At 37.1% G+C, this 24,352-nt stretch overlaps 1 protein-coding gene across 1 annotated transcript; it reads right to left on the bottom strand.

Annotated features, from left to right (window-relative positions):
• Positions 1-1,574: 1,574 nt before the first annotated feature.
• Positions 1,575-22,295, bottom strand: PSMD12 (proteasome 26S subunit, non-ATPase 12). Its single transcript, XM_054573057.1, has 11 exons — positions 22,101-22,295; positions 15,062-15,121; positions 14,837-14,965; positions 11,705-11,812; positions 10,011-10,115; positions 8,441-8,590; positions 8,207-8,341; positions 7,498-7,610; positions 6,774-6,948; positions 4,976-5,053; positions 1,575-3,970 (listed from the first exon to the last, which is right to left on the bottom strand). The coding sequence occupies exons 1-11, from the start codon at positions 22,206-22,208 to the stop codon at positions 3,761-3,763; spliced, it is 1,371 nt and encodes a 456-aa protein (XP_054429032.1). The 5' UTR covers positions 22,209-22,295; the 3' UTR covers positions 1,575-3,760.
• Between the last annotated feature and the right edge of the window lie 2,057 nt (positions 22,296-24,352).

Genomic DNA, 24,352 nt, shown 5'->3' with positions numbered 1-24,352 from the left:
TGTCACTCGCTCCACTGGGATTGACACGCATGGTAACACGCTCAGTGTGGCTGAAACTTGGTCTGATAACTGGCCACAAGTGGATTCTAGTCTACTGACTGTGGGTCCCCTTCACTACAGTAGGTACAACAGGAGTTCTTCTGGAATTTTTATTATGGCCACAGGGATCAGATTTAAAATATTAACTGCTTTGCCAGGAATTGGTCCCTCTCTGGTCTACCACATCATTCCTTTGTACATAAAACATCCTCTCAGTTTTAAAGGTCAATGTGTAAACTGAGTGAAAGGTACAAAGACCATCTCTGCACAATCTTTTTAATTTTTTCTGAATATATATTTTTATTTTTGAAATATTTTATTGATTTTTAGAGAGGAAGGGAAACACCAATGTGTGGTTGCCTCTCACACACCCCACTACTGGCGACCTGGCCCACAACCCAAGCATGTACCCTGACTGGGAATCAAACTGGCGACCCTTTGGTTCACAGGCTGGCGCTTAATCCACTGAGCCACACCCGCCTGGGCTGAATCTATTCTTTTAAACCTGATACGAAGATATAACTAAAAGAATTGAAAACACGCCTGGTACACCCATGTTCATAGCAGCACTAGTTACCATGGCCAAAAGGTGGAAACAACCCAAGTAACCATCAACAGGTAAACAAAATGTGGTATATCCAGATAATGGAATGCTATTCAGCCATACAAAGAAATGTTCTGATACATGCTACAACATGGATGAACCTTGAAAACGTTATGCTAAGTGAAATAAGCCAGACACAAAAGGACAAATACTGTATGATTCCCGTCGTGAATAACTAGAGTAGGCAAATTTAGAGACAGAATGAAGTTATTTGGGGCTGGGAAAGGTAAACATGGCTCCTAATCTTACAGAGAAAAAAAACAGCATGATGATGAAACTTCTGTAAACTTCAAGAGATGTCATTCCATTCTTTCAACATAGTAAATATTTAGCTCCAAGTAAAGGACATTGTTTTATAGTCACAGAAAAAGCAAGAGCATTTCTCTGCATCTCTGAAGATATAACAAAGGCACTGGATAAGTATCACACTGCACCACAATGCTCATGTTCACTCGGTTATTTTTTCTCAGAAAAATATTTTGCAAAGCCAGCATAGTTCTTTTCTAGCATTTACGACGTCAAGAGGAGTGATTCTCAAAGTGTAGTTCATGGAACCAGCCGCATCTGCAACACCCGAGAGCTTGTTAGAAACAAAAATCCTTAGGCCCCACCCCAGATCTACTGGATGAGAAATTCTGGGGTGGGGTCAGCCTGAGTTGCAACAAGCCCTGCAGGTGATCCTGCTGTGCCATGATCTGGAAAACCACTGGTCAAGAGCACACGCACGCATGGCCTGTCACCAATCCTAAATTAGAAAGAACTCAGGGGGGAAAGCCAACCAGCTAAGGTTTGAAACTAACGTGCAAAACAGGTTTAGAGAGAGAGCATGATTTTGAAAGAAAAATTAAAATTATCTATGGCTTTTTGTGTTTTAAACAGTAAGAGAATTAAAAAGAGAAGTAATCTTTTAAAGTATGAGTTTATTCTCCAAGTGTTTTTTTTTAAATACCCACAATCAGTGCTTTTATTGCAGCTATGTCCAGGAATTGCAAACAATACAGGTACTTTTATCATATATTTCATACTTGGGAGAGAGAATGAAACAACATGAACTTAAAAGTTTTCCAATGATTCAGTAATAAGCACATGGAAATTGAGGATAATTTCAGAAATAGCTATTGAACTCAAAAACATAAGTTATATAGAAATAGAAGGAAAAAGGCATTTAAAAAAAAACAAAAATCAGAGGCTCATTACCTCTCCTGCTGGTTAGTAACCTAATGAAAATGATAATGAATCAAGTATTATTGTCTCCATATTTACAGTAAAGGGATTCTGTCCTTTTCCTGAATGCTGGCTTTAGGTCTGAAATGATAGACGGGATTTTAGGTTAAAAAAAAAATCTCAAATATTTTACCGTCTTAGGCTCATGGATTCTTTTGTGTAACACTAAGAAGTTAGCAGTACTGTTAAATTTGCTTGGGATTCGGTCACTGGGACAGTTACAAATGGAGCAAATCGGAACACACCAAAAGCTTAGTTGAGTGTAAGCATGTTAATAAAAACCAATGAGGGGCATCTAAGGTCTTTGCAGCAACACATTTGGCCAAACAGTCCAGGTTTGGCAGATACAAGGGAATGAGTCCCCAGAAAGATGAAGTTAATGAGAAGTTAAAATTCAAATGAGCTCCAACTCAATTTACAAATTAACAATGCAAAAAAAATTGTATTTTCTATCCTTTTCATTGAAAAGAAAATTAAAACCATATTCTTACTGCTAGGGTGAACTAATGTTTCTCAGCTTGCCGTATTTTTGGTTAGTTTTGAAAGATAAGTGATAGCAGATGTTGATGTTATTAATGTGACCAATACATTAATTTCTAAGAATAAAATTAGATTAATATATTATTATTCACAATGACTCAGCATAAATAGTAGAGGCCCCAGAATCATCCCCAGCCATGGGATCATGAAATAGGACAATTTAGTGACCATTACACAGAAAATGTATTATGAGAAATGTTTTTCCTCTCTCTACATTTGTATTTTTGAAAAAGTAGACCTCATACTTTATTCATTTAAACATCATTTTGAATAACCTAGCATTGTTTCATTTTTCTATTTTCTCTGAAATAAATTAAATTTTAAAAACTTCCAAATTTGCTCGTTAATTAATCTCAGATGTTCCTTTTGATGGTAAAACTACTTTTGTTTAATTCTGAAAAAAAAAAAAATGTTAATACTATTATACCATTTGCTAAGTGAGTGGCCTGAAGTCTTTTGGGGGGTCATTTTTAAAGCATTTTAGGTTGTTATCCAGTGTTCAAAAGGATCTAATGAATTTGGAGCATTAATGATGTAACCAGACCTGTAAGTTAAAGCCACAGTCTCATAAAAATGGCTGTGTGATGTTAAATTGTGCCAACACAACATCACTTGATTTTGTCGGCAACTGGTCAAGCCAAGGGAAGGGGGTAAAAATAAGCTACAGTGATTAAAACCAGTTTGACTCAAAAATTAAAAAAAAAAAGAAATAGAAAAAAAGAGGAAAAAAGTCTATAGTCTACCATATAGCTCCTCCATACATACTCAATCGAGAGACTTTCTGCCACCATACTAAAATATAAACTCTTCAAAAATCACAACTCTATCCCAAATGTTCTTATATGCTCTATGTTCCTTTTAAAATTCTACTAAATAATTCATAGATTTACAACAAAATTTATTTAAAAAACACTTTAAAAAATTTTTTTAAAAGCACTTAAATCACTACCCCGTAAAATGTTCAGAAACACAGGTAACCATAGAAAATAAACATGCATATACTGCTTTTATTATAATTATGGTTGTTAGTTGAATGAAAACAAATAATAACTAAAAAGGTTTCCAATGATAGAAAAACATTTGGGTAAGTCATGACACAATTTTTTGAGCACTTGGACAGTGTAAATGTGTATTTTTGTACTAACTGCAAATGAAAAGTTAACAATGAAATCGGGGAGTTGGAAGGGCGCATGGGGCCTCATACATATTCACTATATTTTAAATTTTAGACAAAGAAGCTGAGAATACAAAAGAAAATAACCCAACATATACACCATAACAGTCTTTTTTTTTTTTTTTTTAATGATTTCCAATTTTAACTCTTTTCTAAAAGTATTAAGGGCATCGAGACCCTTATTGTAGATTATGTATCATCTCCTCTTTGGCTATGAGGTGTGTAGTTTTGTTAACTAGAGACATCAATGAGTTCAGTTTCTGAGACCAGTCATTTAATAAGTTATTCGGATCCTTGGGTCTCTGGAAGTTGATAATTCCGGCCAACCTGTCTACTTTAGCAAAGATGGTCTTGTTTACTACGAGATTTGAGAGAAAAGCCTCTGACTCCTGTAACAGAGAAAGACAAATTGGATTAAGGCCCAATAATTATAGCTCATAAACAGAATTTAAGGCAGGCATTTTCTAAACCCTTCATTCCAGAATATGCAGGGCTAAAATTAATTATTAGTAGTTAGCAACTACTGATTTCCTGTAATAATATACTTATTTTACTGAGAGGCTAGGGAATGAGTAGCATCTGAGTCCACTTAGAGTTAGGGCCAAGTTTAAATCTGCCTCCCTACAATCTTAATACTGCTGGTCCTGGGAAAGGGCCTGTTACCAGCAGCAACCTGATCTACTTTCTTCTACAATACTTCCTCCTAAAAAGCAGTATTATAAAATCAACTTGTTTCCAGAAATGCTGGTTTAGAATATATGCCCCGCTACTTGGCAAATACGTAGCCATTGACAAGGCACTCCGCTTCGAAGGACTCTAGTACTCTCATCCAGAAAAGAGAGGAGCTAAAGAACTAACCAAGGATCAAGAATTCTAACATTCCATGCTGCTTCTTTTTTAACTAAATTGTCCTGGCTGCCTGCGGTAACAGAAATGGCTTTTCAAATCATTGCTATACATCTCATTATCTCCTATCTCTTTGGTGCTGTACATTTTATCACCATGAAACTCAAATTTGAGTACAAAACCTCTCTGACACATCCTGGAACCCTCTTAGGTGAACTGCAGTCAAGTTTCCCTCGTATCTTTTATCTCTACAGTTCACTTTTGGGAACATATTTAAAATATAATAAACATTTATTATAAAATATATACCTTGGGCTTCAAATTATTCATTGAAAAACTAACATATTTAAGTGAAGATTTTAACTAATATAAAGAATATTAAAGTAAGTTGATATTTACACGCTTTTTTGGTACATAAGGTAGCTCGGGGAAACTATTACCTAAACTTAAAATTAAAACAAAACTGATTTTCTCACTATTTTTATAAGTCGAATGATAATCAAAATAAATGTCCACAAATAACTCTAACAAGGAGGTTTACTACTTACATCAACAGACAGATCCAGAAGTTGTGCCATCCTCTTCATTGTTATCCTTGTATAATACTTGGCCATTATTCTAATATTCTGGAGGGAGGACAGCAGGCAAAAAGGACACATAACAGCTGTCAGCAAGGCTAGGAGTCCATTTGTTTTCATATCCAAATATTTGGGTTTCATTGAAATGTCAGACTCAGAGCTTTTATTTTTTCCATAGCTCACCAATGGAACGATGCTTGTTGTAAACTTCACTAACAAAACTAAATATTTAGATATTTTGATTTCTAGAGTTATTTGGAGATTATTCTGAGTACTCCCCACGACTCTTTATTTAAAATATATAGTCAAAATATAGGCTTATCTTAAATAAGTGATTAAAAATTGTAACTGAACTAAAATATTTTTGCTAAACACAAGAAACTAAAGTTAAGCTTTTCTAATTATGACAAATGTTTAAAAGGTTAAAATTTTTATTTTATTTTAAAGATCTATTTATTCTTTAAAGAGAGGGAGAGATACATCAATGTGTGGTTGCCTCTCACAGACCCCTGCTGGGAACCTGGCCCACAACCCAGGCATGTGCCCTGACTGGGAATCGAACTGGTGACCCTTTAGTTCATAAGCTGACAATCCATTAAGCCATACCAGCCAAGGCTAAAAGGTTAAAAATATAAAAAATTGAGATCTAAAAACATGACTTTATCATCATTTTAGCCACTTAAATGTAACTAGAAATTAAATCCCCTAATTTTCACTGGAAATGGTATCAAAGTTAGAGAGACTCACCTTTACTATTTTTTTAAATTCATTTTTAGAGAGAAAGACGGGGAGGAAGAGGGGTGGTAAAGAACGAGAGAGCAGGAGAGACACATTAGTTTACTGTCCCTCATATCCATGCATTCAGTGGCTGACTCTTGCATGTGCCCTGACCAAAGATCAAACCCACAACCGTGGTACATAAAGACAATTGAAGGTAGGGATCATGTCTTATTCTCCCATGTGTCCCAGCACTTTGTAGTGTCTGTCTGGCACATGGAAGGCTCACAGTAAATGTGTCTGTGCCCTGGCCAGGTGGCTCAGTTGGTCGAAGAGTTTTTGGTATATCAAAAGGTTGTAGGTTTGATTCCCAATCAGGGCACATACTTAGGTTATAGCTTTAATCCCTGGTTGGAGTGCCCATGTGGGAGGCACACCATCTATGTTTCTCTTTCTTATCAATGTTTCTGTTTCTCTTTCTCTCTCTCAAACCAATAAACATATCCCCATGTGAGGCTTAAAGAAAAAAAGTGTTTGCTATATGAATGAATGTTGACATAGTTCAATTTGTAGTGATACCAAGAAGGTCAAAGGTCAGGTTTAAGATATGTTACCCAATCTAAAATTACCATGTGAGTATCAGATAGAAAACACTCTCCCCACTCCTGTTATCCCTCCCATTAAAAAATTCCTTCTGGCCCTGGCTGTGTGGCTCAGTGGACTGAGCGCCAGTCTGCAAACAAAAGGGTCCTGGTTCAGTTCCCAGTCAGGGCACATGTCTGGGTTCTGGACCAGGCCCCTGGTTGTGTGCATGAGAAACTGATGTTCCTCTCTTTCTCTTTCTCTCTCCCCCGTACTCTTTCTGAAAATAAATAAATAAAATCTTAAAAAAAAATTCCTTCTGGTGTATGTGTTATAAAATTTTGTATTATTGCAAAGTCGTCTCAAAATGAAGCATGTTAATATAACTGATTATCAAACATAAAAGTTTATGCTCAAATTTGCCAAACTTTACTTCTAAATTACCACCTCTACCATGACAGATTCTTACATGTTCAACAACTCTGTTCTTCAAGTCTTTCCACCTTTTTTCACCTTCTTCTGTATAACCAAAAACATCAGTTGCAGGGCTCTCGAGAGAACCTTTTCTTAATTCCATTCCATAGTCTTCAACAAGTGTAGACCAACGCATCAGCTCCATTGTGGTAAAAAGTTTCAAAAGATCCCTATAAACGGTATAAAACGTAATATTCCAAATCTGTAAAATAACATTCATCTAATAGCAAGGTTTTAAATATCAATGAAGACTGCATTTTTAATAAATTTTTATTTGCAGAATGAGAGTCAAGTGGATTATTATTACTATTACCAATTTTACTACCATTTTTCCCCACAGTAATTCTGAATACAGCATTCCCATACTTAACATTCTGCTCTTCCCTATATTTGCCAATCTATGAACTAATGACTATGAAGTTTTAAAAATCACAAGGCGCCTAACTACTGATAAAAACTTCACCAAATGGTTCATTAAACAAAAGTTAAGATTAGCTTGAAATAAAACTTGTACTTGATAAGTGGTTTAGAATGAAGTGTGTAATAATCTCATTAGCTTCTAATGTACTACTATAAATAAAATTTCACTATTACCGCTATTTTATTCTCTAATACAATCTATCAGCAACCAATTAAGAAGCGTTCACTTAGGTTAACCAATTTTCTTTGAAAACAGTGCTTCTATTGATGTCTACTAAATTAATTATAAAAGTACTTACTTATATTTAGGAATTTCTTCTAATTTCTTGTCACCACTTATTCGGTGAACCAAATCTGACTGTTCGTTATCAAAAGGAGCCAAGATAACATACAGGACAACACTTTTCAAAGCCTAAAAAAGTTGTATGATACAATAGGTTATATGCAAGATCAGAAACAAAAATGGAAACTTTGGCAGGAACTGAAAAATCACAGAGTAGTTATCTAAGTTCATTTTTAATACTGCATACAAAAGCCTTAGGAGAAAAAATGTCTCACGCTGCTCTTTTCCTAGTATCTTTCTGTAATATTTAGTTTTCATAAAATTATTACAGTAAATGTTTGCTAATTTGAATTACTATTTGGGCTTTTTTTTTTACACAAATGTATAAAAATAGTTCTTATAACAAGTTAGCAACATAAATATGCAATACACATATAAGCTATTTAAAAGTTTTTATAAAAATAATTTTCCAAAGGAATGGTCAGTCTTTATCTTTGTTAGTTGGTGACCAGCTATACGTATTTTTGATAGTAAGCCGACATTTTGATAGTAAGAGTATTACCACAATTTGTCTCAGTCAGGATAAAATGAATCATCAACATGATGAATGCAAAGCAGCATTATAAAATTGCATATAATTACTGAAGTTAAAATTATTTAAAAATAAATTTAAAATTGCAAATTGTCCATAAGTATTAATGTAAAGTAAAAGAATGTATTCTTACCTGTTGCCACTTTTCACTCTCTGCCTGTATACAAGGAGTATCATATATTGCTCTGTAGTGCTTACAAATAGACAAATAGGAGCCTTCATGTTGATCCAGCTGAATCATTAAGTTATAGTATTTCAACTTTAATTTCTGGGGAAAAAAAGAAGTTGACAAAATAAATTGGGGTTTATGGGTTCTCCCCGCAAACACTTTTAAATAAAATTATAGTAAGAGATGTGTGTGCTGTACCTCTGTGTTTTCTTCTTGGAAAAATTTGGTGTTAATTTTCTTGCTGATGATCTGTGTACGGATGTAATCCTTCACAGCTAGGCAGAGTCTCATTTGCTCCAAAATAAACTCCACTCGTTCTTTTTTTTCCATTGACCCATAGGTTTCCACCTAGCAGATTAAGCCCCCAAATTAATTTATAATACTTAAAACTGCAATGAAAGTAAATACATATTTAAATAGGTACCCCTAATAAATAATGACAACTTTCACGCATTCTGGGAGTGTTGACGATGATATAAAAAGCTACCTTGCCCTGGCTGGGTTACTTAGTTGGTTAGAGCATCATCCCCAACACCCAAAGGTTGTGGGGTTGATCTCTGGTCAGGGCATGTACAAGAAGCAACTAATGAATGTACAAACAAGAACAAATCGGTGTTTCTCTCTCTCTTCCTCCCCCTCAGCCCCTTACTTCATCCGTTTCTCTCTGGCTCTGTGATCAATTTTTTAAAAAGCTAGTTTCCTCCAGGAAATTATATAGTATTGATAAAATAAATGTCTGGGGTTTTTTTGGAGTGAATTTCTATAAATTTTGACACATTTATAAATTTGTGTAACCACCATTACAGTCAAGATATAGAACAATTCAATTCATGCCCTGGCTGGTGTGGCTTAGTGGATTGAGCACCAGCCTGAGAACCAAAAGGTGGCCAATTTGATTCCCACTCAGGGCACATGTCTGGGTTGTGGACCAGGCCCCAGTTGGGGGCATGTGAGAGGTAACTGTATCTCTTGTGCATCAATGTTTTTCTCCTTCTCTTTCTCCCTCCCTTCCCCTCTCTCTAAAGATGAATAAATAAAATCTTGAAAAAAAAAAAAGAAATTCTATCATCCCCTCAAAACTCTCTCATTGCTACTCCTTTATAGTCACATGCTTCCCCCATCATAACCCTTGACAACTAATGATCTGTTTTCCATCGCTACAGATTTGTCTTTTCAGGAATGTTAAGTATAGTATGCAACACTGTGAGACCATTTTTGTTTACTCAGCATAAAGCTTTGAAGAATAAGGCTCATTCATGTTATGTACGTCAATAATTCATTCCTTTAAATTCACTTCTTTAGCTCTTTGCTAAGTCTCATTTTAAAGTCTCTCAAAAAGTCCTGAAACATGGAAAATTATGAGGCAATTTTTTGTTAAACCAATTTAGCCTAGAAATTGACTACCAATCAAAACATTCATTAAGAACAAAGCCAATAATTAATTTTAAATTCCTAAGGCATAAGTAAATACTATGTGAATTACTGATTTTACTTAAATTCTGCGGAGAATTAAAATGTTCAAATAAGAGCACAAAATCAAGATTAACTTATTGATCCTAATTTTTCTTCCAAACTTCTTTAGCAGTTTAATTTATTTGGGACCACAATTACTCTACTGCCAGCTAATTGAATAACCTCACACTCTACTGCACTCACTCTTAATCTTGGTTAAGAAAAAAGTAATAAGGTGCCAAAATAAGCTATTTCCACAAGAAAATATTATTGACTAAATACAAAGTTTCACATACTCTAAAATGTAACACCTTACCTGTAACTCTTGTAAAATGGAGGCTGCCTCTTTGACGTCACCATTTTGCTCTTTGATAGTTGCTAACGTCTTAGTTAGTCGAGCACGCTCAATTTCAACATAAATCTACAATTACGATAAATTTATTATTATCAAAATTCCTAGAGAAATGTATTAAAATTTAAAAGATAGAACTGAACTCTTACTCAAACTAGGTGTAGAGTATTTATTCCGGAGTTACTGTGTAATACTTTATCCTCCATGTGCAACAGAGCTGTGTGACATTTTACATTCCACAATCACATAAATTTTAAGAAAATTCTCCTATAAAACATTACCCATATATTGCAGCTTTGCTTTGAGAACCTAAATATGAAATCACTGTGCTTCATGAATAACAGAACCACCTGCTGCATAACTGACACAAAAAATGGAAAGTACCTTAAAAAAAATTGAACCCTGGCTGCTGGTGTGACCCAGTGGATTGAGTGCCAGCCAGCGAACCAAAGGGTCACCGGTTCAATTCCCAGGCAGGGCACATGCCTGGGTTATAGGGCGGATCCCCAGCTGGAGGTGTGCAAGAGGCAATGGAGAGATGTGTCTCCAGCACACTGATGTTTCCCTCCCTCTCTTTCTCCCTCCCTTCCCCTCTCTCTAAAAGTAAATAAATATTTTTAAAAGTACTGAGTAGTTGAAAAATAACACCTTTTGCAAACAGCATATGCAGTCCAGTAGCTACAATTCAACCAATCCTTTAATTCTGGTTTATCTTTAAATACAAGGCTACTTTCTTTACAAATATCTGATCTTTCTAAGCGTCAAAGTTACTAGCACTTTTTGTACCTAAAATAGTATCCGTGGATTTGTGACTTTCAACAAATTAAATATTAATAACCTAACTATATAGCTCACAGGGCCCAGGAAGCTAATTTTCACGCTCAGGCTGGCCCGTTCAGCCTCTGCTCTGCAGCAACCCCTGCTCCCCATCCACCCCACCAAATCTAATCTCCAAAACTAACAAACTACTTACAGTTTCGTAAATAAACTAGGTGTTTCTTACTTTGATAACTTTTCCATACCTGCTGGCCCTGCAGAATTTCTATTCCTTCTTAAAAAGCCCGCCGGGCCACCATCAGCTCTCCGAGGCTTCCCTGGCGCCTCGGCGCCCCCCGCCCCACCCCCAGGCAGCAAGGGCCGGCGGCGCACTGCCTCTGTCATGACGGCCCAGGAATTACTTCTGTGATCGATCATTGCGAGGTAAAATAATAGTGTCTTGCACATTTTGAATCTATCACAACACAGGTACTCCGTGACACTTACTGAACGGAACTGACAGTTAAAGAGACAAAAAATACAAGCTGAGTTTTTGTCTTCAAACCACAAACATCTATCCAGAAAAAAACATCTACCACCATCATGATTTTGTACTTGCCCTTGTTAGAGAAACATGAGACGGGGGCAGCGGGGAGAAATACAAAATAAACACAGACAGACTCTGGCAAGAGAGGGAAATTTTGAAAATTAACCTCACATTTTGAGTATTCTAATAATTTAAATATTACAGTGAAATCTTATTTATTCCAATCAGACTTTTCAAGAAGATCTAAGAATTAACCTTATTTTTATATACTAACATAAAATGTCTAAATATATAAGTATCTCTGAATACAAATAAGAGTATTTATCACTATGAGTTATGCCAACAGACAACTCACCTTTCCTTCTGTAACCATTCGTAGAGTGTCAATTAATCGAAGTTTGATTGGGAGGTCTGTGATTTCCTCAACATAAGCACAGCATTGTTGAACCATTTTTGCAACAGCCTAAAATAATAAAAATCACTCATAAGCAAAATTCATTCCTCAGACAGGAAAACAAAGTATATTATTTATGGAAGCGCTGTGGTCAAATTTGGTGGTCCCAAGCAACTCTACACACTGAAACGTCTATACAAGAACATCAAAGAATGCCCTATATCCCTGATAGCTGAGAAGTACTGAATAACCAGGAATAAATCAATACAGGGTAGGAAACCCTCAGGTGTAAGACTGCCCCTCTCCCACGACAACTGGTGAACTAATTAGACGAAAGGAAAGGGGAAGAGGCATGTCTGGCAACATCTATTAGGAGGCCTGCTTGCTAGCTTTTTTGAAGCCAAGCAGAAATTCATGGAAGAAATGAAAACAGACTAAAGGTAAAATAAATAAATAAAAAGGAAGGAAGGAAGGAAGGAAGGACAAAAAAAGGAGCAGCCCCGATTCCAGTTCTGGTTACATCACTTGCCAGCTCTGAGTCTTAAATTCCTCTTTTTCCCGAAAACCTCCTCATAAACCTAATTGAAAACTTTCTCTGCCTCCTTTCATATCGCTTACCTTTCACTAGTCTTAGGTCACTTACTATATACTGTCATGTATAATTTAAAAAAAATCAATCTCAGGACACTTGTTAAAGATGTACTATGATTACTTCTGATTTATATTCTGTACTATATGTTTCTTTATATTTCAAGAGCTGTATATATATATAAATTTCAGTTACTCCATAAGAAAGGTAACAGTTAAATTGCCCTTATACTAGCCCTGAAATTTTATGATGCTATGAAATTAATTTGAATTTGAGGACACATGCTTTGAACTGTATTAATACTATATAAAACACATATTTTTGTTTAATCCAGGTTTTCCCAAAACTAAGGGAAAAGTAGCCTTAGAAATTAAGTAGCCCTTTCAAAATCGTCCCACAGAAAGGAAGTTTAGAAAATCACAGGAAGATGATGGTATATCTGTTGATCTCTCAACCACTCTGTGATGGTTTCTCAAAACACAGAATGGAGCACCAAAAGCATATTTAAATGAATTTCACATTGACATGTACTACATTGCCTCAATTAAATCTATTAAATGATTTAAAAATTTTTATTTACTGATTTTTTAAAAAGATTTTTATTTTCTAAAGATTTTGTTAATTTATTTCTAGAGAGGGGAAGGGAGGGAGAGAGGGAGAGAAACATCAATGTGTGGTCGCCTCTTGTACACCCCATACTGGGGACCTGGCCCACAACCCAGGCATGTGCCCTAGACTAGGAATTGAACAGTCAACCCTTTGCTTCTCAGGCCAGCACTCAATCTACTGAGCCACACCAGCCAGGGCAGATTTTTATTTATTTTTAAAGAGAGGGGAAAGGAGGGAGAAAAAGACAGAAACATCGACGTGAGAGAGAACTACTGATTGCCCCCTGCACACCCCTGCACGTCCCCATCTGGAGACCTGGCGTGAAACCCAGGCATGTGACTCTAATGGGAATCGAACTGGCAACCTCTAGGTCTGTAGGACGACACCCAACCCACTAAGCCACACCAGTCAGATCGTATTTATTGTTTGAGAGGGAGAGAAACATCATTTGCTGTCTCACTTATTTATGCATTCACTGGTTGATTCTTGTGTGTGCTCTGACCAGGGATCAAACTCATAACGTTGAAATATTGAGATGATGCTGTAACCAACTGGGTACCCAGCCAGGGAAAATTTATTAAATTTTTAACAGTGAATATTATATGCATGTAAATTTACCTAAAAACAAAACAAAAAACAATTCTAGTAACTTTAACTTTATTTTTTGCAGTAACTAGTTTAATCCACTAAGCTCACTCTAGCAGCAGACTGAAAAAATAAGAGATTTGGACAAGAGCCCTATGTTTCTGTTTTTGGTTACTCTACTAACCTGTTTTACAGTGTCATTACCTTTATCATTTGAAAGCAAAAACTAAAAACCCAGAAGCTACTCAGGAAACAAACAACATTTTAAAATGAGGGGGAAATATGAAAAGTGGAATCTACTTCTACAAAGGACCAGTTAAATATATCTCAAGCAAAAGAACAGGGAGCAATAAAGAAAAACCTAGCTTCATAAAAATACCTTAAGAAAATGTACTTAATCTTTAAACAAAATTAGTTACAAGAGTATCTGAAATGGCTTCAAAAGTAATTTTAATATTAAGTGTTTAATGCAAGACACATGAGGCTTGCAGGCACTTCAGGAACAGCTTCTGGTCACTCACTGAGCCAGCTGAAAGTGACCACCGAGCCCAGTCCCCCTGCAAGGCCCTGCTGCAGGTGGCAGCGCCACGCAGTGCCTTGATACAGTGGCGCTGAACCCCTACCCAATGTCAGAGATGAAATTTCGTTAGCATCTGCCCTGAAGACTCTCCTGTTCTTCACAACTTTAATCATCACTGTACCTACTGGGTTATATTTCACCACTAAATCTTATGTTTTAGAAGGCGCCTTTGATTTCCAACAGGGACAGCTATGTTTATGCTGCTTTTGTTGCAGTGGTTGCCACTCACGTGGCATGGGCCCTCTTTGTCTGCGTGGCCTGGAATGAAGGCTTGCGACAACAGTGTGAAGGCAAACAGGATTAAAGTGAACGTCACCTTTGGATGACATTACATTGATTTTTAAGAATGGCAAATGTGTCCAGGATACTGATGATCTCAACGAAGTTGAAAGAACATATTAAAAACAAAAAATAAAGTAAAAGACACATGATTAAGTAAATTATAGATTATCAACTTGATGGATTATATCACTTAAAATAATAAACATGATGAAGTTATGGAACAATGTGGAAATTGAACACCCTCACTACAATTTTATAAAAATATCCAAATAAATACAGACTAGAAGAAGAAACAAAATAAAAACAATTATAAGAATATGGATATAATATTTAAAAACTCTCTAGAATGCTATGTTGATTTAGCAGACTTAAAACAGGTTCACAGGTTTTTCTAAAAGTCCTTATTTAAATGTGAATGCTTTTTGTTTTTGAGCAATCATGAACTTACTTGTTTTAACTGACTCCGTCTTTTTGACAAAAGCATAATATTTTCATTTAGTAAATCCCATTCTTTAGCCTCATAGCACATCTTCACTACTGCAACTAAGATACGAGATGTAGACACCATATCAGAAGCCTGTAAAAATGAAAATGTATTGAAAGTTAAGGGAAGCGTATTAAATGAAAGTATTGGTAACTATCGTAACTGAGGTTTCCACTATAATCTACTCACAGTACGGGTCTGTTTTTCCAAAGAGAGCAGGGTTTCAATGACTTCTTGAAGTCTTCCTTCCTAAAACAAAATATTAAAATGAACAATGAAAACATCACCACCAACACAAAACCAAATAACTAGTCTAAAATTTTCCATCTTGGGGCCCATAAGCTATCTTTAACATTTCAAAATACCTAAGGGAACCTAAATACAGAACAACAATGATTTAACACCTCAGCAGAACATCAAGTGTTTGTTTTGGATTCTAACTTATCAACTCAGCGAAGTAATATGTTTATCTTGTTCTAAAACAGATATTCTTAACTGGCAGTCACAGGAGTCTTTAAAGAATAAAAATGGGAAAAGAAATGATTTCTTTGTAAGTTACCATAACAGATAGTTTAAAACATGAAATTTTGAGGAGAAATAAAAAGGATAGCTAGTGGTAAAAAGGAAGGACACCCTGGTTAAATTATCAGTGACTTAAAAAAAAAAATTGTGCTGAAAAGAAATGAAGGCCTCTTGGCAATAGCCCCACTTGCTATACCAAAAGTCATGCTCTTAAGCAGATACTGATCCAAATGAAATATACCCTTTTGCCTATTAATAATAAACTCTACCTCATATGCAAAAACAAAACATTCTCCCTGGGACATATTAAGAAATGAAAATAAAATTCAAACAATGTAAACCTAAATGATAATACACCAGGACTACAATAAGCCATTTTATTAGGAAACACATTTAAAAAAAACCAACACAGAGCACAAAAACTGCATTTCAAATACTGATATTAATTACAGTGACTGAACTGGAACCTATGAGGAGGGTTTTATTTAGAAATTCTTTTTCTAACTGTAAATGAAAAAAAGTTTTTTATTTTAATGGCATTCATGGACAGCACTCTTTTACTGATGAAAGAAATTAATTAAACAGCTTCTAAATTAAGGGCACAAATAATGTTTGGACTTTTCAAAAATATTGTTTCTGTATTTGCCAAGACAACTTTTAAACTGTGAATTTCCTTTAAAATATTTTAATTTTTTTTTACTTTTCAAGAGAGGGGAAGGAAGGGAGAAAGAGAGGGAGAGGAAGAGACATCGACCTGTGCAAAAGATACATCTATCAATGGTTGCCTTTCTCACGCCCCCAACTCCAGACCTGACCGGCAATCCCGTCTTGTGCCCTGACTGGGAATGGACCGAGCAACCTTACAGTTTTCAGGCTAGTGCTCAACCCACCGAGCCACACCAGCCAGAGCTAAACTATGAATTTTGTATGCAGCAGAGTATGTACTCTGAAAAGCCACTGTTTGAATTTACTTTAATTGAATCTGAAACATATATGATTACTAACATTTTAACGTTTCCTATGCAAAGGGGAGCAACCAGTTTTGAAAGCTCTATACATTCATATGTACAATAAATGCTGGCTAAATATCCATCAGGGGAAAAGAACAAAAAAACCCAAATCTATAAATTCTTCAAAGTAAAGGCTAATAAACCATAACACACACACACACACACACACACACACACACACACACACACACACAATTAGAATTGAAAAGACCGCTAGTTATTATTGAATTCAATCATCTTACTTCAGCGAGTAAAAGAACCAAAGACCAAACAACTCAGCCACAAAACCAACCAGCAGAACAGGGCTCAGGGCCCTTGCTTGCTAGTCCAAACTTCCCTTCCCCTCACTAAACTATTAGTTTAAATCACACCTTTGCTTTGATCAAAGTAATCTCCAGAGGAAAATGGTTATCATCTGACAACAAAATGTAGTGCAAAATAGTTTAAATGCAAAAGAGCTGTTTATTCATGGTCACTTCTTGTCACGTTTGCAATTACTTAGTCATATGACTGATCAACACAGTGTAATTTATATAACAATCAAATTCAGAACTATGGTTTTTATTTATTTTTAGAGAGGAAGGGAGAGAGAAAGAGAGGGTGAAAAACAAGGATGCATTTGAGTTGTCTCTCACACACTCCCAGCTGGGGACCTGGTCTGCAACCTAGGTATGTGTCCTCTCCAGGAATCGAACCAGCAACCTTTTGGTTTGCAGGCCAGGTATCAATCCACTGAGCCACACCAGCCAAGGCCAAATTCAGAACTATGGTTTTCAAAGAACTGAACCCTACATGTGAAGGAATCACACACTTTTCTAGAGCAATGGGCTGCATGTATCAATGAAACATTAAATGTCACCTTCTCAGAAAGATGTTCTCGAATAATGCTCTCTAAAATCAAGTCACTCAGCACCTCCTCTAACACGCAAGCCCACTAACTTTCTGCTTTGCAATGACCCCAAACTTTGTTCTATTTTAATGTTTACTGTCTTTGTAGAATGCAAACTCTGTAAGAGGAGGGGCAGTGTCTATACTATTCATCACTGTAGTTCGGTGCTCTGCATCTGGATGAGCACATAATGTTGCTTCTGTAGATACTATGGTGCATCCCTTCAGACCTGTGCGTTATTAATGTGTATGTTTTGCCTCCTAAGTGGTAAGTTCTTTTGGGGCTGGACTTTGTTTAATTAATTGTTGTTTCCCTTGCACCAATTACACATAGTATACACAGAATATATTGACACTGAACTGAACTAATCAGTTGATCTTAATGGCTTAAAATTCCTGAGTCTTACTGCCACAGTAAGTAGGATGTAACAAGTTATATGGCTAATAATTCAGTGCTATTTGAGGGACACTACCATCAACTTCATTAAATACGACTCCTAGTTCTCTAACCCCACCTCCCATCTTCCATGTTCAATCCTATGGCTAAACATCTTCTTTCCCTATCTAATCTGACAGTTCTTGAAACTCCACCTCCTCAATGCTGCCTTTCAACTCAGAGGAGAAAGATGGCCAGAGCTACCAAAACCAACTTGTTGGAACATGTGACTTTTGTGAATCACTTTTCTCATTAAAACAATCTTTGCAAATGAGGTAAATGACTACGGAGTTTGTTTAACATCAGTACATGCTAAGTATCTATTAAGTTCTGTATATTAAATAAGTTCTGTGTCCATCCTTTAATTCCTAAATGGATCCAATCTTTTAATGATTTGCTAAACAATCTAAACAAGTAAGAAACAGCAAATAAGAAGGTATCACAAGTATTTGAAGTTTAATGCCAATCCAATACTTTAAATGAACTATTTCTTAAGTGGGCCTTTGTCCAAGCTGCTAATCATCAGTAAACTCTTTTACATTTCACTTCCTCTTTATTTTGAATACTAACCTTGAGAAGAGGCTGCAAGTGACCAAACGAAATGAAAAGACATCAAGAGAAAGGAGAACCAAAGGATAAACTTAATTTAATAATGTAAATATTCCTCAATACTTACCATGTAGCAAATACATCATAATCAAAAAGGAGAGGGGGAATCCTCTGTGTTTTAAGAACTGCTAAATGCTCTATCTTTACAGTTCAGAAAAGGCCCTCCTTAGATTAATTTTTAACTCCCTGAAACAAGGTTGAAGCAATAAACATTAGCAAAAACTAGTGTCACTTTCATTATCTCACCAACCTAATGCAGGGTTCTCAAATACCAATCAAAGACACAAGCAGCATGTATTGGTTAAAAACCCGGCTCTGATTTGGTCTAAATCCCCGCGCTACCACTGTGTTACCCTGACCAAGACACCCTGTCTTACGCTCAGTTTTCTCCTTAGTGAGATGGGCACAGTAATAGTTCCTGGCCCATAGGACTGGTGTAGGGATTAAAGAAATACTGTGAAGGTATGCCTGGAACACAGTATGAACATGATCATCATCATAATAATTAACATTATATAGAACTTGCGTAGCAATGCATATTAGTTATTATTGTTATTTGCTAGGTGAGCGTCAGGACACAGAAACAGAATTGTATTAGGTTATGATCGTAGGAGATCTGAACTGCTTCGATTTGAGAATTTGAACACCCAGGTCTAGACCTCAGTCTGCCTTTGGAAGGCTTTTGCGGGGGGGTGGGGGGTGGGGGTGGTGTGTGTGTGTGTGTGTGTGTGTGTGTGTGTGTGTCTGTGGTCTGCGTGTGTGTCTGTGTGTGTGTGTGTGTGTCTGTGTGTTTTTACCTGATATATCCTTATTAAAGTCTCTATACACATAATTTTCATCTTCAAATGTCTTTTACATTAAAAATAAAAGGTTTAAGGAAAGTAAGCATAGAAGTGATAGTCCCTTAAAGAAGTCATGGTATATAGCAAAAAGGACACTCTACATGCTCCCAGGAGACCTGAGCTTGACCTGGCTCTGCTGCAGTCCCTGGGTAAACCACTTAAGCTTCCTGAACCTTAGTTTTCTCACAAGTAAAATGAACATAAAATTTTCTTCAGTTTTATTGCTGGGTTCAAAATAAAAAATAAAACAATATATGCTAACATATCCCATATATTCCAATGTAGACATGCAGTGCTACATAAATATTTTCTTATGTTTCACAGAATGGTTATAAAATAAAACGAATATATAGCAAGTCAGAGACATAATTTTTAAAAAGTTAACTGAGACGATAAGACAGCCATCTAATCCAGAGGTTTAAAACTGTGGATCTGTATAAATAAAAAACTTCTACCCTTCCACCTCTAAGCCCACCCCCCCACCTCCACAAAAGCAATTCACACCTACACCTTGTTTTGCCCTACTGGTATGCTGGCTTAAAAAACAAATCAGAATCCAAATGCCTTTCATTTTATTTAGTTTAACTGGCCCTGCCATTCTGCATAAACATTTCCATTCCATTTGACAACTAAAAAGGCACTTGGCATTTGAGCTGCAAATCTTTGAACTGTCTTAAACATAACAACATCCTGAATAAATGCTATCTATTCATGTAATCATTAGAACATCAGCAGTGAAATATTTTTTTTTCTTATTGGCCTATAACCTACTTGAGGGCAAGAGCTCTGACTAATAATCTTTATACCTCCCACAATATCTAGCACTGACTAGGTCTTGCACACAGTAGACTATCAAAATAAGTGGGTAAAGGGAAGGTTTTTTTTCCCCCTCCCGGGTCTCAGTTCTAGGATAGCTGTACTTCTTTAAAGCAACTGGTTTCTTCCTTACGGACAATGTAACTCTATCAATTCCAAAGTGGTGGTTCAGGGGCTGACTCTGGCCTGTAAGTATGTTTTATTTGATCTACATGGTATTAACTCAGATAGTGTTTTAAAACAGATTAGTGTCCAGTTTCTAAATATTGATGCATTTCATATAAAAATCCATATTCCTGATTGTCTCCCTCAAAATAGAAGAGTTAGCAAGGCTTGGCCTTCATCCCCAAATGGCTAAGAGTAACTGGAGGTGAAGAGTTATTGCCCTTTTCCCTGGGCAGGTGTTTAAGAAATTCCAGGAGGTTCACTAGGCAAGACAGCGTGGTGAGAGCACAGGGTCTAAATTCTGCCTGCCTGGGTTTGCATCCTGGCCCCATCCCTTTAGTAGCTGTATGACCAGGGAGCACGTGACTTAACTCCTCTTAGCCTGCTGTCTGTAAAACAAGAATAGTAATGCCTATCACACAGGGCTAAGGTGAAGAGCAAATAAGTTAATGCACGTAAGCACTTAGAAGAGTGCCTGGCCCTGCAGAAACTACTCAATCAATGTCAGTTGTTATCTCTCTGGCACTGTAGGTGTTTGAATTTTCCAACCCTTAAGTAACTGATGATGTTTCTTTACGCTCTCAGCTAGAAATCTCAGAGATGAGTTTATGGCTCCCCTCCATCAAGTGTACTGAGCATAAGAAATACAAGGGTGTCAACTCCATCATCTTTCCCTATCCTTGTTTTTTGTAAAGCCCCATTAAATTCTTTTTTTTTTTTTTTTTTTGGCAGGGGGGAGGCATTCAAAAGGTTTCTATCTAAGACTACATGTGAAGTATTACTTGTTACTCCTTCTGCCCCTGAATCTGTTACACTTTAATGTACTTATGTAGCTCTTTAGGGACAGAAACAACCCTGTTAGCGTATGCATCCCAGGTGAACAGCAATAAATGTCTGTAGCTGGAGACTGATCAAGGAATTTATGAGGCCTAAGCATAATGAGGCCTTAGCAACAGCCTACGATGAAGCTGATTCAACAACCACCCATACCCTCCCTAGTCAGGTAAACCAAGTTTTGATTCCCTGGTTCTACCTATTAATAACTGTAACGTTGGAGAGGTAACTCTGGGCCTTGGTTTCTTTATATGTAAAATGATACACAAAATTGCCTGACACGTAGCAATTTTGGATCAATGTTTGGATCAAGTTAAATTTCTATCCTATAGGAGATAAGCAATGGAGCTAATCTACTGTTCAAGTCCTCCTCTAACTAGGTTGTTCTGCACTTTAGTGCTTGTTTGTCTTTACTTATGTAGTTCCCGCTAAAGGAATGGCTCCTTCCCAACTCACTCTTACTCATTCTTAAAGGCCCAACACGAACATGCGCTTCCCTGTAAATCCTTCCCTTAACTCACCAGTAAGAATGAAGAGCTTCCTTCTCTGTATTACAATAACACTTTATTCATTCTTGTAGGGCATCCACCTCCATGCATGACTTGTCTAATTCGTTACGTATACGAACTCCTTCCGGACAGAAATCCTATGTTAATCACCCCGTACTACCACTTTCCTGCCCCCTTTCCTGGCCAAAGGCCAGGCACATCGCCGCGATCCACGAACTTGACATAAACCGATTAAGCAAGAGCAGTGGAACGAAACTCCCTGATCTAGCCTAGATGCTGAAGCGGCCTTAACCCCTGGGAAACTACTAAAGTAAACTTTAAACAGTATCCAAGGAAACGCAAAAAAATACTATCCGGCCCCAACTCCTATGGGGAGGAAGTGACCATCTGTCTTGAGGAGGGTCTGGAAAGCTGTATGCATCATCGTACCCCGCCTGGCGCCTCCCTGATCAGGCCGACCTGGGGTGTCCTACTCAGGCAGGCCCAACCGAGGCTGGGGATGCGCGGTCCAGTCCTCAGGCCCCCTGAGGCCTAAGCAGGCTCCGCGCCGTGACTCAGCCCGTGGCGCCCGCCAACAGACAACCAGCCTCCCCTCACCTTGGCTAGTTTCTCACACTCGGGCAGACGCTGATCCACCGTGGCGCTGTAGTCCACCTCCATCTTGACGATGCGCCCATCAGCCCGCTCCGAGCCGCCGTCCGCCATGGTCCCTGCCTGAACGTCCCTTGATGTCCCCCTGCCTCGGCCACCTCTCGTTACCCTTACCGGAAGCCGCTTGCCCACCCGCTCAGGCAGTGCGTCGGCAGCCCGCGCAAAGGACCCCGCGAGGCCCCCTGAGCCGGCCGTCAATCAGGCAGTGCCGCGGACAGTCCTGAGGGCGGAGCTCGCTCTGCAGCCCACGTCCGGTTTTGCCTTGGGTGACAGTTTCCTCATCGAAAATTTGCGGTGAGAAAACCCAGTGTGATAGAATGGGCAGTCCCATGTATTCTTACACCCCTGTTTTGAAATGTTATGATATTTCAGAGCCGTGATCAAGTCGCTTAACTTTTCTCAACTCTGGGTTTTCTCATCTCTATAGGAAAAGGCTGAAATAAATCCTAAAGAAAAAAGTTCTGAGGTCTCATCTGGTTGAGAATCTTGGTGGCTTAATATGTGGGATTTCTGAAAGCTCATAAAAGAAGATATGGCAGCGGCTAAAGTAAAGTATTTTTGGTATGTTTTCGTTTTTACTGTAATACACTACAAAATCGTTAGCCGTTTTTGCTTTCTCTCTAGGACCCTTGTGAATATCAAACGATATCACGTATGCGAGACTCATTTTAATTCTTAAGGACCATACAAGTTTTATTTATTATCATCCGCACCATTAGGGTCCCTATGAAAAAGCTTAGGATCCTTGAAAATGAAAATGAGGGCCTTTATGGTGTGGTCAAAGTGTCACCAGTAGACTGGGAAGCAAACGGGAAATCTTGGAGTGGTCTATCTGTTACGTCAGTGTAATCAGCACCAGCTTCCCTTTAATGTATGCTGAATAGCCTTTTAAAATCATTGTTTTGTAATGAAAACCATGGATAATGTAACCCATCTACACACAATTAAAAAAAATCAAGTTTTAATGTAAAAGAATATATAAAATATAATTTGCCAAATAATATATAATTCAAAATATAAAAGCTGAAACGTGTATAGTAGAAAATACAAAGTGTCAGTTGCCTGTGTGCATAAACAATAACTATAAATACAAAAGCTACAGTTGCAATTGGTGTTTTCTGTTGGTTCCTCAAGCATCACTGGGGCTTTCTGTCAGTGGCATAATTTTTCCAAAATACTGTAGAACTTCTTGGTAAAGTTCTGACTATATCAAAGTATAATCTTCCATTGTTTTTCACACAGAAGAATTCTTAGAAATTTTAGTCCCTCTAGAAACTTCAAAAAAAAAAAATAGCTTGGCGTAAGTAAAATGGAGATAGAGTCTAGGCTTTAGACACATAAGTAGGTGTCTGGAAAGACATTGAAAATTCTGATGAAACGTAGGACAATATTTTTATTGTGTAGGTTTGTTGCGTTGCAGATATCTAGCATCCCAATTACATCCCTCTATAACCCTCTTCCTTCAATGATTGTGACAACCCAAAATTCCCTTGCAGATTTTTCAAAACACACTCTAGGAGCCAGTATGGTTGAGATGCAGTAGGCTAAGATCTTTTCTGGCTCTGTGTTTGGTGTGCAGTTGGTTTGATTAGAATAGACAAAAGGATTAAGAGGTGTACATTTTGTGAGAAAAATTTGAAAAGACAAAAGGTAACAAAGTTTCAATAAACAGAGTTATGGTGTTCAGATCTCAAAAGCAAGAGTGTGAGTGGGTCTAAGAAAGAAGCAAATGGGTAGAGAAAACTTTAGTTGCCTCCCACACCAAACTGAAGCCCTTCCTCCCTAAGCTTGGAAGTAACAAAAAATGAAAACAAATTGAAATCTAAGAGATAGCCTGCAAAGGAAACAAAAAATTAAAAGTGAAGTAAATAAAGAAGGAACTAAGTAAAAGTTGGACCAATGGGTAGAGAAAATATATAAGAGCATCAAAGTACAGAAAGACTCTTTATAAATCCTTTATTTGGGTGAGTCTGAGATTAAATTTGTGACTTTGTTAGAAAGAATTTGGTTTTAGAAGAGAAAAATTGACAGTGGAAGAATAAAGAATGTAAAAGGTAGGATGAAATACTGATTGGAAAAATTTATTCAGAAAGAAGATTGGTAATGTATACTAATTATTATATACTAATTATTGAAAACAATGTGCCTATCACTACTTTTGGTATATTTTTTATCAGATTTGGCATTTCTGGCATGTT

This window comes from Pteronotus mesoamericanus, unplaced genomic scaffold (genome assembly GCF_021234165.1).
Source record: "Pteronotus mesoamericanus isolate MK-2021 breed Mesoamerican mustached bat unplaced genomic scaffold, CSHL_Meso_final contig_246, whole genome shotgun sequence".
NCBI lineage: Eukaryota > Metazoa > Chordata > Mammalia > Chiroptera > Mormoopidae > Pteronotus > Pteronotus mesoamericanus.
The sequence above is the reverse complement of the archived record's forward strand: the minus strand, read 5'-3'. Positions and strand labels throughout refer to the sequence as shown.

Bases quoted from the DNA above. Each gene is read 5' to 3' on its own strand.
- PSMD12 (XM_054573057.1), bottom strand. From the start codon at position 22,208: ATGGCGGACGGCGGCTCGGAGCGGGCTGATGGGCGCATCGTCAAGATG. The intron at 14,966-15,061 runs GTGAGTAGATTA...TCATTTTTACAG, and splicing joins TGGAAAAACAGACCCGTACT to GCTTCTGATATGGTGTCTAC. The intron at 6,949-7,497 runs GTAAGTACTTTT...TACCGTTTATAG, and splicing joins GAAGAAATTCCTAAATATAA to GGATCTTTTGAAACTTTTTA.